Raw genomic sequence first — 15960 nt, forward strand, 5'->3', positions numbered from 1 at the left:
TTTTTTTCCGTAATGAAGTTGTGTTCTTGATCGGTATATTTGTAAAAGTTGTCAGAACCCCCAAAAATTCATGTGGACCATCTATTTCCTGTGCACTGTGCCTGTCACTACCAGTTCTTTGCTTTCCTTCTTAGAAAATGAAATTTTAGATCCTGTTGGACATTTGTTGTCCATTGGTATTTCCCAGGATTACATTAGGTTATGCAAAGCACTTTGTATCTTTCACAGTAACGTGCCTCTGTTGTTAAAGAGAATTCTCATAAGATGTACCTTTTCTATTCTGTTCACTCTGAATTTCACCATTTTACTCATTTATTAACATCATTGTAATATAACACTACATAAAAATTGTTTGGAGTCACCTTATTAGTAAACCCATGTCACTGTCAGTGTTTTTCAGATAAAGTATTCTCACCATTGCGTCCTGTTCCTTTTCAGGGACTAAGTGTGTACAAAAGACCTTTTGAAGAGATGAGCACAGAATTCAGATGTGCCTTTTGTTAAGGATGTTGGCTGTCGTATTGTGTGTTTATATGATTGATGATACACTAGTACAGTCAATGAGCTGAGTGAATTAGAAACTGTACTTAGTTTTGTTTGAATATGTATATTCTCTATTATATTTCATGAAAGAATTACTCTTATATCAATACTATGACGAAGTCAATAGGAAGGTGGAGGTGTTAACTGAAATAATGGGACATCATATGATAGTGAAAGGTACAGCTGAGATTATACTATAATCCAGAGAAGTTCCATTGGGATTATATACACATATTGCTCAACATATTTCAATGATTATTTACTTATTGTCTAGGTGCGTACTATCAACAGACCAACAAAAAAATCTAATAATGTGCTGCTTCGCATTTTCAGGTGCCGAGATAAATTTTGTTCAACTTACTAAGGAGGGATTGCTCTGGTTCTCAGATCTTACTTTGCCTGATTCAGCTTTCATATTGCCATTAATTTTTGGCATGACAAATCTTGCCATTGTTGAGGTAAGTTATTAAAATTATAATTTTTCATTGGACTCTCAGCTTTTTTTCTGTACAGTTATAATCAAATGGCATGCTGACCTGGCATTGTTCAAATCTTGAGACATTAATTTTGAGCAGATTCTGGTTCTCACACCTTTAATAAGGTCGTCATCTATGATGACTGAGGAGTTCACTTTATTTGATGATGTCAAGAAGTCCTTGACCAAATGGCAATGGACTGCTATGCAGCAGGATGGGTGAGGGAAATGGTGAGTGAGTTACAGATTCATGATGGAGTGTGCAGTTAAACAGTGGTTATAGAGAAGTGTTTTTTCAAGCAGCCTTATTCAGCATTCCAGGCTGCCTCAGGGTTGCACTGTGTGCATGCAGACACAGCTGATTGCTGAATGTGCTGATGGCCTGTTGTCCTGGACCATGGGTGGCAGCTCCTGTAGTGCTGTGCTTGTTGCCAGCAGGTGAAGACAAGAAGTGCTGCTCCCCCCTCCCCCTCCCCCTCCCAAGCCCTTTGAATGTGTGTTGGCTAGGAACCCCTGCATGAATTTGTTGTCCCCACGTCGAGTGCTAGGGTGTGATAGCTGACACTAGATGCCCTGATGCTAATTAGAAGTGACCCCAGGGGTAAACCAGGATAGTGGCCGATGACATGAGTGACTAGGAGGCTGCGAGGGCATGCCTACTCCAGACAGATCATAGACAGCTTGTGGTCCATCAGCCTGAGGTTCTCGGAAGGTGATGGCTGGCCGGATACCAGCTCCCTGCTTTGCTGAAACTACCTGAAGTCCCATATGCATCATGCCACTACTATGGCTCGCCTTCTGCTGGAACTCGATGAGGTAGTCAGTGGATAGGTAGACAGCCGATCTTCATCACCCAGTGGTAGCTGTGGTTTCTGTGAAACTCAAAAGTCTGTCATTCTCTCTAGTTCAAGATTCAGACAGAATTGGAGCATTACTCAGTGCCTTGAACCCTTAAGCTCAATTATTTATGCCCTAGTAGCTATGCTTCTGATGTAGTCCTACAGTGGGTTTGTCATATTACTTGGTCCACCAGCTTTTCCTAGCTCATTCCATGCCAAGCTTGGGCTGCTACAACCCAAGGTATATAGAAAAGCGGGTAGACCATTCTGGCCCCAAGCGAGTAAAAAACTCCCAGATGCCCGTGCGCGCCTTGACGTCACGGAGAGGACACTACAGTGCTGTGCATTCAGTGGAACACGGAAGTGGTAGTGCACATCCAATAAAAGTGATTTGTTTTGAGACAGTCATGAGCAAGGGTCACTGTAACTGTGCCATGGCACATTGCATTAATACTGCTCTAACGACGACGGACGTTATTTATCATGTTTTTCCCAAGGTTGAGCACTTGCAACGTGAATGGATAGTTCAATGCCAACGCAAGGACAAAGTGAATGTGAAAACTGCACGTGTGTGTTCAGCTCATTTTCGGCCTGAATACTATGAACGGGATCTGAGAAATGAGCTTCTAGGGTTACCTTCAAGAAAGAAGTTATTACCAACTGCAATCCCCTGCATAAACATTCCAAACTGGCATGGAGAAGAAATTGTGGAAAGCGGTGATGCAAACGAAAAGGTAAGACGTCTGCACATACATAACACTTTAAATAATTGAAACTGAAAAATTACCGTAATACAAACGAATTCACATAAATGCAACGCTCTTTGACACTTTACTATCTTGCTTTACGGGAGTGGATGACTCGCTATATTGTACAGGCGATAAATAATGTTTCTCAGGTGTATTTGCTTTTCCTCCTGGATATAATGGCTTCATTTGTCGTAGAAATAGCCGTTATTTTTATGTATTCTTGATATGTTAACTATTTTAACGCTAGTATATAGTTCAAATGACAAAATCAGCATACAGAGGGGTCCAAAAAAATGTATCCACTGTTTAAAAGTTCATAACTTGCAAGTTAATTGACGGAGTTGTCTCATTTTTGGTGAAAACGTGTAGCTTAAAGTCCAACTTAAAGATATCACTGTACATGTTCGAAATGGTCACCATTAACATCCACACACAAATGATGCCGCCGAACTGTAGCATGAATTACTGACTGCAATGTGTTCTGTTGCATATTTGAACATTAAGGTACAATGGATTCTCGAAGTTCATCCAATGTGCATGGCTTTTGTCAATAAACAACGTCCTGTAGTGTTCCCCACAGGTAAAAGTCCAGAGGAGTTAGGTCTGGGGAACGTGGTGGATGTTGCCTTTCCAAAAAGGTTTCATAACTTTAATAAAATCTCTCTTTGGTCTTTTCGGGAGTCTGAAAAGTATGAAAGTTAGCTATATATTAACTTGTAGACTGAATCAAGATTGCCTGGAAAACTTTTTTTCTAGGGTATGAGGATTAGGTATATTTTATAACAATCCTACACTTTTTGAAGTAAGGAACAGGATACGTCTCCTTATACTGACGGGTAATGAAAGTGATATTTCTTTCTCTGGGATCATGCCAGAGTCCTCCCAGTGTGACGTCGACCTGGATTCTACATCCCTAAGTTTCATTACCAGTGAGCTCTGTGTAAATGTTGTTGACCTAGCGCTGCTACAAGAAATCCCAGAAACTGTGAATGTGGAAGAAAATTTACTGACAGATGTGGTAACAATGGGGGATGACTCTGTAATCTCAGATGTTCTTCCAGATGCGGTAAAATACATTGCAGGCTATATTGCATTTAAGTGCCACAACATCGATAAATCACTAGGCTTTCCAGCAGCAAAAAGTGAAGGAGATCATGCTGCAGACTGGATATCAATTATATCTCGTGATGGTGTTTACACTCCAATGCCAGCAAGGGAAAACAGAGTGTTGCAGTTTGAAGAAGAATTTGCTGCTTTTCACGGAAATGGAGTGTGTAAACAAAAAAATGTCGTAAAGTCTCTGTGCTCTATTTTAAAACAAAAGTTTCCTGAGGTTCATGAAGCAGTTATTACTCTTTACGTAAAAATGAGACATTTATAAGGATTAGGGATCTCAATCAAGAAGCAAAGTTGGAAGCAATGAAGAAATGTGCCGCAAAGAGGAAGCAATTATGGATTGCATTGTCGTCTGGTAAACAGCAGTAGAAACAGACTACATTAACATTTGCTTCTTCATCAAATGAGTGAGTTATTTTTCATCTTAATCATCATTTATTTACTCTTAATGTGTACAAAACCTGTCATGCCCCTTGTTTTGACTTGTACAGATGTGTATTGAACGAAACCGTAAGTAAAATGAACGAGTAACATGGCACTGAGTCTGTGGTGCAGTGCATTTGCCCCATGTAAGCATACGGCTGCGCTGCGCTAGGGTCCTCGTCGTGACGCCACCTGAGTGCCCCCCCCCCCCCCCCCCCCTTCCAGCTACAACCATTTAAGTTAGCAACATGTGAGTTTCTCGTTAGCACCTAAGTGCTCTGAGTTACAAAGTATTACTTCACTCTGGGTCACATTGTGCTGCACTGTTCGCAGTTCTACGCATCTTGGTCATGATTGGTGTAGCAACCTCGTCTGGTCAGAACGTTTTGGCGTAATGTCAGCAGTACTCCACAGTGGCTTACTTGAGTAGTACATTGCCAGAGCTGTCCCTACTGCCTGGCTGCAGCTGGATTTAAATTTAAAAATATTCAATTCGTGCACCAAACTTTTTCAATCTGGAGCATGACTCCCCTCATTTGAAAGATTCAACCCAAATCTTCCGAGGTGAATCTTCCCTTAAAATTACTCTTAACTAATGGAACTCTGTGCCGTGCTGATGGCAGCACCCATCTTCAGTCGTTATCTATCCCTCATGGATTTTTTCTTATTCACTACTGTGTGAGTTTACTCTTGAAGTGAGGTTTCCAGAACCTTATTACAATATGGTCCTTAATCTAATACTTACACTATTAAATACAGTGGCTTTATTTCCATTAACTGTTCCCTCAGCCCATGCTGGCTAACCACTCGACTGGCAATTGATGCATCACTTGATCTGTAGTCTGTGCACGTCTGTGTTTATTATAGAAATGAAATATGCAATTTCCTAGTAGAAGCATGCTACAACTGGCAGCTGAACTGCTTAATGATATAATCTCGTGCTAATGATTTGAACTTGTAGTAACTTCTGTTCCATTGAAATTTTCTCATGCTGTGACTCGATAAATATGTATAATGAATGCCTAATTCAGGGTTGATGATATCTTTAAATTTTGGGTGGGCAATACTATTAGTGACCCCCTTCTGGCCAATACAATATATTCTGCATCAGTGTTATGGTAGTTGTACCAGTGAATGTAGCCTGAAGGAGGGAATCCCTCCTATCTCACAAGGTGTACCATTAATGGTAACACAGTTTCCTTGCAGCTCTAATTTCCTCAATCCCTCAGTTCTCCCTTTTCCATAACAATTTGTCAACACAATTTCTGGTGAGAAGACCAAGTACAGCCACTGCATCCCAATCTTTTCAAAGTGGGATTGTATGGGTAAATTTTCCTTTTTGTAACTTGTTTCATTCGTTTCCCTAAAAACATACTCACCTTACATGTCCACGCATCAGTCTGTACCGGTCTCTCTGGGCAGACAACAATACTCCCTTGAGTACATACCTACACATCCGCTACCAACGTAAGTACATGGGCTTCCTATTACCTGAAATCAACAGAACCTTCTACATCCATATACATGTCCGTTTCCCTGTCGCCATGCTGTCTCATGAACTTTCTGCCTGAGGAAAGGAATCATTCATCATTCGTTCCCTCTTTTTGAAATGAGTAACTAACAGCTAGTAGAAAGCAAGAAACAACATCAAAGAAACCTGAAAATAATCCTGCAACAGTAAAAGAAAAATATGCATGGCAATGACATGAAAACACTGAATCCATCCAAATACAACACAATGTAAAACATATCCGTAAACTTAGATGACAAGAATAAAGCTAAAACCACTAAAACATTTCAAAGACTCTAACAACATAACTAATTACAGGTAACTCGTGACACTTGGCTGCAGTAAAACAGTTTAGTTTCCTGAAACATATGTCCATTGCTGACAATGTCATGAAGAATGCATAGCTAATTATGCAACTTCAAAGCATAAGGAATGTCATGTGCCTTTTGCTGTCAAACCACTAAAGGTTCGTTTTTTCTGTCTGCTGCATCTTTGCATACCAGGTAATTCGCAGGTACTTGTGGTACCACATCCATCATACCTTTAAATGGTTTTATACAACTGCCGTCTTGATACATGTTTCAATGGAAAGTTGCAACTTTACATTAACCAGTCGCATTATCTCCATGACCTAATATGGTCAGTGATATTTGGCCAGGAATTTATTCATCTTTCCCTTCAGTTTATAGGAATTAGTGACCAATACTCACTCCCCTATATGATACGATGCTGCCCATGCACTAATACAGCTGTTCCTGGCATTTCAGAGCTTTTGTGTTAGCTTTTTGAATGTTTCTCCATATTTCCCCTATTCATCTTGCAAACTTCTTTACTGATGTGCAGTCTTATGCCAATTTAGGACAATCCTTTTGCAGGCTGTGGGGGATGTACTTCCCACTAACTATTTCCTTACATCGTTTAAGGTAATATGTATTACCACTTCTGTACGCTCCTGGCATCTAGTGGCTGCATCAGCTGTAGCTTCTGTTTGTTACAAAATATAGCCTTCAGGACTGTGGGAAGTATATATCCCACTAAACAATGGTGTGTTAATGATTACTGGGAAGTATGGCTACCACCAAAGTAGTTTCTGGAAGGAGCTAGGGAAGGATACTTACTACAAAATTGATCTGACATTTGTGGTCATTGGGAAGCATGCTTACCACCAAATTAGGGATATCCCAAAGCTTACCTCTTCTATGTCTGACATCCTGTGGTAGTACACTGCACCATGTGTATGAAAACTGCCACAACAACCAATTTGTGGTTGCTGTGGGATCACTACAGTTGTCAAAACACATTGCTTTGCTTCTGTAGAATACATTATTGTGACCTGTATCAGTTCATACCTTTATTGTGTGATAAAGTTTCAAGGAATGTTTTCATGTTATGGTAAGTAAACTTCAATATCTACATGAAGTATTTTTAAATAAAGTAAAAGAAAACATAAAATAAAAACAGAAAACACTGTTCATTATTTTTTATATGTAATGGCAACACATAACAGCTCACAAAAGGGAAGTGGGAAATCCATTTACCACCATAGCTTTAATAACTCACAAAGGAGGCATGGTGATATATGTACCACCATAGTTTTTGGTCCTAAAGCACAAAAATAAAATTATCAAAAAATAAATGTAGTCAGTTGATCACAGTACTAATAGAATAGCAAAAAAGTTATCTTTGCTGAGTTGCTACAAAAAATGCACCCTCAAAAGGGTTAAAATGTCCAAGTGGGACATCATTTTTGTCCCACATACAACCTCAAATGGAGATATCCCTGTTCTCGTACCAGTCTTTGAGTTGTATGCACAAAAGACACAGAAAATAGATATCCCAGTCATCGTGTCAAACATTCACACTAAAGCTCAGCATCTTCAAAATGGTCTTATGAACATGCTCTGTCTTACCGTTGGTTTGGTGGTGAATGGGCTCGTTCTGAACTTCTAAATACGTAACAGATAGCATAGCTGAAAGAACTTCATAAGTTCTGAAATGAAGCTCCTGCCACAGTACTGGCTGTCATTGGTCTGAAATTGCTACTATTACTAGAAAGCATGAAAAGTGGTCAATTATTGTAAGCACATACCCATTCCCTGCAGGTGTTTTGTTGAATGGCCCACATATGTCAAGGCCAAGCATTTGAAATGGCTTTGACGTCTCTGGTGACCTCTGCAAAGGGATTTTCTGATGTGAAATATCTTCTCTTTTTGTGCGCAAGGTACGCAATCTCTGATATCCTGCTCCACATTGTGTTTCCTATTCCTCCACCAAAACTGTTCCACAACACTCCCATCTGTTAATTATCAGCCACTGTGACCTGACAACATACGGTCATGAGCCTGTTGTAACATCTCCTTTTGAAAATCTGCTGGAACCATGACATGTGGTCTGCATTTCATGATTCTGTACAACAAATCCTCATGTAGATAAAGTGTGGCTATGACTTAAAAGCCTGAGAGTCTTTATGGTCTGTCTGTGCTTGTTGCCGTTCCAACACACTCTTGCCCAGTGTACTCAACATGGCCACTTTGCAACTTAACACGTCTGTGTTTGTCTTTTCCTACCTGGCTTATGGATTACCTCATAATCAGATCCATTAAGCTTGAGAACTGTACACATTAGACAACTAAATGGGTCTTTCAGACCAAGCAACCACTTCAGTGACCCATGATCAGTCACAACCTTGAATCTACCATACTAGTAACACTGGAAATATGTAATACTGCATATGGTCGCTAATGTTTCCTTCGAGTTGTCGTGTAGTTACTGTTCCGGCATAAAGCCAGGTGGGAACGTTAGAGCAGAGAGGGCTGTGAAATGCTGACCGACCCCTCTGCAGGTCGACAGTGCAACAGCAGCACCCTCTATAAGAAGAGGACATAAGTGTCACGCCGCTTGACCGTGGCTCAGTTCTGTGAGTTCTATGACAAGTCAAGACCAGCGACCTGGATAGGAGCATCCACTGTATTAGTTCACTTGTTTTAGGACTTATTTTGTCTGTCACCCTTTGCCTGCGACACATCTGTATTTCACAAAGTTAAGTATTGTAATCATTTTCTTTTGTAGTAAACTTCATTAATACGATTTGCTTGAATTATTTGTCTAGTGATCCGAGGAGCAGGTTTCCTAGGCACCCCATATTTGACAAGTAGGCAGGATACAACAGTTACCTTGTGCTTTATTTAACTGACTTGAAGCATATGCTACTGGCTATTCCCATCCATTAACAGTCTGACCCAAAATATGGTGGATAGCTTTGTTAGAAGTGTATGAGACGATGAACTATTTTTCAAAATCCAATACCAGATCTGAAATCAATGCCTCCTTCAATTTCTCAAAGGCTAACTGACACTCCTGTGTCCATTGAAACTTTACACCCTTTTTAAGTAATCTGTTCAGAGGTTTGGATATTTTTGCAAAATCTTTTACAAATATATGGTAGTAGTTACACAAACCAGCGAATGACTGTATCTGTTTGGTTGCTCATGGTGCTGGAAAATTTTGAATTGCTTCTGTAAGATGAGGATCGGTCTGCACACCATGGTGACTAGTTGCGTGTCCCAGATAGTTAACTTTAGTTAGAGAAAAATGACGCTTGACCACGCTCAGTGTCAAATGCGCTTATCATAATCTAGTAAACACATCTTCCAACTGTCTTACATGCTGTGGCATACCCTTTGAATAAATTATTATGTTATCAAAATACACGATAGGGGTTTTTGATAGTTTAACCTCTTGAAACTCCATCCAGTAACCGCTGAGAAGTAGCAGGTGCATTTTTAAACCCACTGGCATCCAGTTATATTCATAATAGCCACATTGTGCCATAAATGCTGTCTGTGGTCCATCTTCAAGTTCTACTTCTAAGTTATGATAACCACTTTTGAGATCCATTGTACTAAAATTATGACACTGACCCAAATTAGCTAAGGTTTCTGTAATGTTAGGGACTGGATAAGCATCTGTAATGTCTGTGCATTCAGAAACCTATAATAACAGTAAAACTTATATTTCTTTGTTGCATCCAATGATTTATTAGGGACAATACCAATGTTAGTGCTCCAGGGATTCCATCTCAAAGATGTTGTTCAATGAACTCCTTTATTAGCGGCTGTAAATATCTTGCTGTGTGATACTGTTACCTGTAAATTGGTGTACTATTAGGTATATGCTGCTGAGTGTCTGGTAACCACCCATTTTATGGAACAAGTCACTAAACTTCTACAATGTTTTCCACAGCTGTGTGATCACTGCCATTCAACTGTCCCATTGTCTTGTGTAATGCTGCTACATTGACAGTTTACTTATGTCTGATATCCAGATTTTATCTGCCAATGTCTGCTTCCTCTCTTACTTCTAGGGGAGCTATAACTGTACCTTTTGACAGACTAACTTCATCTCTGCTAAAATTGTTTATGCTGACTGGAACTATATATTCCCCATTAACATTAATTTCATGCACTATGCTTTCATGCAAAAAACTGTGTGAACCATCTGACTCCTCATTGCTTGAGAGTGGCACAGCCATATACTACGAAGCCCCACAAGACAAATCGGTACCCACTGAAACCCACACCAGTTTTCCTAAAACTGCTGATATTTCATCCTGTTGATCAATCTTTAAAGAACTCATGTGCAGTTTAATTGTCATCACTTTCATGACAGGTGAGCCTTGCAACATGGCTTCATTTGCAACTGTATCACCCAGTTGAAACAAAGTTCCACTGAGCTCAACCTCGTGTTGCCAAAGACTAATCCTAGCATGATATCCATTGAGAAAAGGTAGCCTGAAAATCACTGAATAGCCTTCACCCACATATTGCAAAACTTCCGTACTCTTTGTGGAATCGAGTACCATTATACCCAACAACTCCACACAATTATCACCAACCTATGTAACTTGTATCATGTGGGCCCAAGTCTCCTCCTGCTCACCAGGTCCAGACTGATAATGGACACGTGTGTCCTTGTGTCTACTAAAAATCTCTGTTCTGCACCCCCCTTTAAGGCCACTAAGCAGCGTTTCATCTGTGCACTAACTTATGCTTTGCTATAGTCTGTCAGGACTGCTTTCTAGTGGTTGGATCATTCCAGTTTTAGTTTAATGGTGGCTTCTTCCAATAGTGCTCTGCATTCTTTCTATTCTGATGATCCAATGCTCTGTGGCCCTCTTCCCCACTCTGGTTGCCTACACTATTTCTGCATATGGCCCTTATATCCACACCTGTAACATCTGACTTCTTAAGCAAATACACAGTGATCTACCCATTGCATATGTAAAAATATGTCTCCTCCAATTACACTGCAGTTCTAAGAGCTGCTGTTAAATCATGACGATTCTCAATGTGATCCCTTCATGACATTTCTGTGGGTACTCCATGCAAGAAAAGTATTATGATCTGTTTTCTTCTTCCTGCAGTAACGCCTAATTGACCTCTGCATTCTTGGTAGACACATACTTGTGCAAATTGGCTTTGTGAATTCTGTCTGAAAGTACTTCCTTCCATTGGCTCATTACATCTGAAAGTCAAAGTACTGAGCTTCTTGCAAAAACATTGTTTTCTGTTCTGTTATTGGTAACACTGGTGTAGTCCAGTGATGAAGTGCTTAAATGATTGTGCTTTACTGAGTGTGTAATGATACAACACATATATCTTGGCTTCCACTGTGAAATGTTAATTCACCACACAAAGGGTTACTTCACCTGACCAACCACTCATTGCAGCTGTAGCTGTAACATCATTAATAAATACTGACATAGCTTCCATTGTTTCACTGCGGCTACAGCTGGATCAAAAGAAGAAGAAGAAGAAGAAGAAGCCACCCCCAACTCTGTCTTATTTTCCCCTGATTCAGGCTGTGATTGAACCTGAATGGTTTCTAAAGCCTTAAATATATGAAGGAAGTCCTCATTCTCCTGCTTCTGGTGAGAATTTTCATTTGTTAACACATGAACTTGCTCTGGCAGATCAACAAGAGACTCTGTAGTAATACCAGCAAGTGTTTCTACCATTTTATGTAATTTACCTCTTAATGTAATTAATACCAGAAACTAAGGTAAGTAACTAATGCTCTCAGTACTTACAAAACCGCATGAATTATTTTTTGAAGCGTATCATCATCCATCTACACTACGAACAATCGCGGCCCAAATGACCAACATGTCTACAAGTAAAACGTGTGGCTGCTTCAACTTTAGTGCACAGCACTTCATGCTCTGCAATATTGCAAAAATGAGCCCAACTGAATGCCTTGAGCCCCTAATTTTGATTATTTATGCCCTTATAGCTTAGCTTCTGATGTAGGGGAGACAAGTGGCTTTGCCATATTATTTGTCCAGCAAGCTTTTCCTAGCTCACTGTGCACTGAGCACAGAGTACTAGGACCGGTTAAATTTGTAATGTGTGAGTTTCTTTGTAGCATGTAAGTGCTCTTAGTTACAAAGTATTACTTTGGTCTTGGTTACATTGTAATGCAACATTCATGGTTCTATGTACATTGGCTGTGACTGGTGTAGTAATCTTGTCTGCCCAGAATGTTTTAACATAATATCAGTAACACTGCTCAGTGGCTTAGTTGACTAGGACATTGCCCAAGCTGGCCTGCACTGCCTGGGTCCAGCAGGAATTAAACTTCAAAAATTTTAAGTTCTCATGCTGAACTTTTTCGGGGTGCAGCAAAACATAATCAGGTTGAATCATAATTGACGCATAAATGCATACAGCTGAAGGTACACAACATTGGAAGCAAAAAGTTCTGAGTAAATATAGATCTACAAAGGAACTGTTTGCAAGGTAATTGCGACTTTGTGGTTACTGGCCACCACTGCCTTGATTCCGTGTAAGCGTCATCCCAGTTAGGAAAAGGTATCAGTACTGCACAAAAAGTTAATAGAGATACTTTGCTAGAAGTGCAGGTGTTTCGAATGAACACGATAAAAGTTACATGACTGTGCTTGTAGTTATTGTAGTGTTCAAAGTGTCGTCTTTGTACCTGGATGCTGGCATGTACCAATTGCTGCAATGAGTTTTGAATTCTTCCAAATGTGCATGTATCATTTCACAAATATTGGCAAGCATTGAAAAATTTCTGCTCCAATTCTTCAACCGTGTTAACAGGAATGGTGTACATTACTCCATTAAGGTGCCCCAAACACAGAAATACATGAGGTTCATATCAAGTGATCTTGGAGGCCATGGTACAGGTCCTCCTCATCCACTCCATCCATGACCATATTGGTGCATTATATGTTGTCTCACTATAGCAGTAAATTGCTCTAAGGCAGCCCGGCAAAGTGTGACTTGCAAGCTATCCTCTCCAGTGCTTACTTCCTCCTCCAACTGTAATCGTGAGGTGTTGTCATGGTCTATGTGGGAAATGGATTTTAAAATTTTATTGAAAAATGAATGCTGGTACAAGGCATATACTCATTAAGATTCACCAGCACTATATGGCTTACCTTCCTGCTCCTACAAAGCTTCTTCCTTTTGTAATTTAAAGACCAGGGTAGACTTTATCTTCTCCGGGCATCATCTCGGAGATTGCTTCATTGATCTCCACACAAACAGATCTTCTTCTGCAAGGATGATATAGGAGTACTGGGACTCCTGCTCTCTCCAGTTTTCAAACATGCTGTATTGAATTGAGAAACTCCCTTCTGCAACACCCAAAAGTATCTTCTTCTTAGACACAAAAATTTATTTGGGACGCTTGGACTAAATAATACTGTGCAAACTTTTAATTGCATTTTGTGTCTTGCCATCAGTGCATCTTGCCAGTAGTGCATCAGATCCAAGTCTCATATAAACAGATAAGGGAATACCCATGGGAACCAGGACAGCTCTTTCCTATGATAACCTTTACATGGGTTGCTTAGAAGGGAGTTTCCTGGGATCCACAAACCTTTAGCCCCTGGTTTGATGAGATTTTTGGAATCTCTAAATAAATTTTCCCAGTTAAATTTCACATGGTCCTATTTCAGTCCCATGCCATGTTGAACTCATCATCAGCAAAGATCAGCTACACTCTTCTGTTTGCATTAATCAGTACTTACATTTTGACAGTTGCCATCCTTTCCATGTCAAATGTTCCCTGCCACACAGCCTTGGCATTCAAGGCAAGTGTATTTGTTCAGAGGAGACTTTGCAGCAATACACCACCACTCTCACCTCAGCCTTCACGGGATGTGATTACCTCACCCACCTAGTTCAAAAGCAGATTTCCTGGACTGTCACATCCAATCCTAGTACTGCTGAGACCTCTAAAAAAACAACTTAGAAGTACACCACTTGTCTCTCACTATTATCCTGGTCTTGAATGTATTAATTAGTTAAGTCACCAAGGCTATGACTTCCAAAATCATGCCCTGAAATGTAGTCCACTCTGTCCGACATTTTGCCGACCACATCCAGAATAGCTTTTTGTCGCCCTCCCAATCTTCGCAGTATCCTTGTCAGACCATATGCTCCTTCTGCACCCATCTCCCAGCCCTGTAGCTTCTATCCCTGTGACCATTCCCGCTGTAAGACTTGCCCTATGCACTCTCATACCACCACCTACACCAGACTTGTAACTGTCAAAACATATACTATCAAAGGGAGAGCCACCTGTGAAATGATACGTCATGTACCAGCTATTATGCAAACACTGTTCGGGCTTTTACATTGGCATGACTACAACCAAGTCATCAGTAAGGATGTATAGGCAGAGGTAGAGGGTGTACACTGGCAGCACACAATATCCTGTTGCAAAGCATGCTCTACAACATGACAGTTGTGACCCTGGCGCTGTTTCACCACATGTGCGATCTGGATTCTAATTCCAGACACTAGGTTCTCCAAACTCTGTAGGTGGGAAATAGCGCTGCAACATGTCCATGGTTCTGGCCACTCTCCTGGCTTTAATTTATATTTATATTAATTTCTTTAATCTCAGCATTTTTAACAGTAACTATTCCTTTCTTCACTCCCTTTTAGTTTTCTACATCTTTCATTTTCTGACCTGTCTATTTTTTGCAGCCTCCCATCCCACCTCTGTCACATTTAATGCACTTAGCTTTCAACACCTCTTGCCTAATGTTTTAGCAGAAATCTCTGTGTTCCATATTACCCTGTCTTCCACCTTTAACCTTTCAAGTTTTCATATCTTGTCCAGTGCAGTCCCCAACAATCTCAGTCTCCTTCTCATCCTGTGTGGTAAGTCTCCCCTGTCCCAGGTTCTGGGCAACTTTTGTGAAAATTACCCCTTTTCTTAAACCTCACCAGTCCTTTTTCTTCACCCCTCTTCCTTCCCTTTCAACTTCCTGACAGGAGAAGGAGCCACTGGCACTGAAAGCTTGCAAACTTGAATACCTTTGTATGTGTGTTCTCCTACCACCACATGGTGAGTAAATTATTTTTATCTATCCAATTGTGTTATAGGTGCAAGCCTCTTTTAGACAGATACTATCTTGACTACAGCATCCGTACTAAAAGGAGTGTGAATATTATTTCCATGAGGTCCTGACAGTTCATGTAGTACTTGTAAGTTGAATACAACCAAATCATTTTGGCATCTAAGAGTACACACTCCAAAGGTGTGAAAGAGCTATTATTATTTTTTTTAATAATGAAGTTTTAGGTTGCTGTATCTCAGGTTGTCATTTTGGTCATTACTGTTGCTATTATTCTGGTTTGATTCTGCTTATTACTATGGCCATTTTTCTATTATGATTCTCAAGACTGTTGAAAAGAAAGAATACGGAAAACAATAGTTTCTATGAGAAGCAGGAGATTAAGTACTTTTTGCGCAGTTTCCATGAATATCCCCAGTATATAATATGTAAAAAGTGGTTAAGTCAAAATAAAGGTACTAATCTTGTTTGACGTTTCTCTTGGCTCCGTGAAACAACACACAAGCATTTCTGTCATAATGAGTGATGGGTGTTTCAGCTACAGTGTGCTCATGAAAGAATGTGCAATAGAACTGGCAAAAACATTTGTTTACAACAATGTCATTGAACATTTTAAAATAACTGTTTTGTCATGTAACACCGTAAAAAGGCGAATTGTTGATATAGGATATAGCTTAACAGTTTAACTCCAAACTGTTGGTATTATTATGAGAGTGCTGATCCAACAGATCTTTGCCAACTACTAAATTTTATTCGTGCGATAATAAATGACTGAAGAGTTATGCACTTGTTAGTTACTTACGACAGTAGGTTTGGATATTTGTAATATAGTTACAAAGTGCGTTAATGAAGTTGGTGATTTAAAAAAAAAAAAAAATGCTGTGCAATTGGAACTGAAAGTGTACCAGTTG

The 15960-nt window shown here is 40.0% G+C and overlaps 1 protein-coding gene across 2 annotated transcripts in view; it reads left to right on the plus strand.

The window, feature by feature from the left end:
* LOC124799437 (cytochrome c oxidase assembly protein COX18, mitochondrial) overlaps positions 1-15960 on the plus strand; it is an 82384-nt gene that overhangs the window by 36354 nt on the left and 30070 nt on the right. Inside the window, exons 4-5 of one of the 2 annotated variants that reach the window (XM_047262923.1) lie at positions 877-1001; positions 2355-2591. In XM_047262923.1, the coding sequence (XP_047118879.1) occupies positions 877-1001; positions 2355-2591 (362 nt within the window). The remainder of the gene's footprint in view (positions 1-876; positions 1002-2354; positions 2592-15960) is intronic. The other variant, XM_047262924.1, reaches the window with a different exon arrangement.

Source organism: Schistocerca piceifrons, chromosome 1 (assembly GCF_021461385.2).
Source record: "Schistocerca piceifrons isolate TAMUIC-IGC-003096 chromosome 1, iqSchPice1.1, whole genome shotgun sequence".
Lineage (NCBI taxonomy): Eukaryota > Metazoa > Arthropoda > Insecta > Orthoptera > Acrididae > Schistocerca > Schistocerca piceifrons.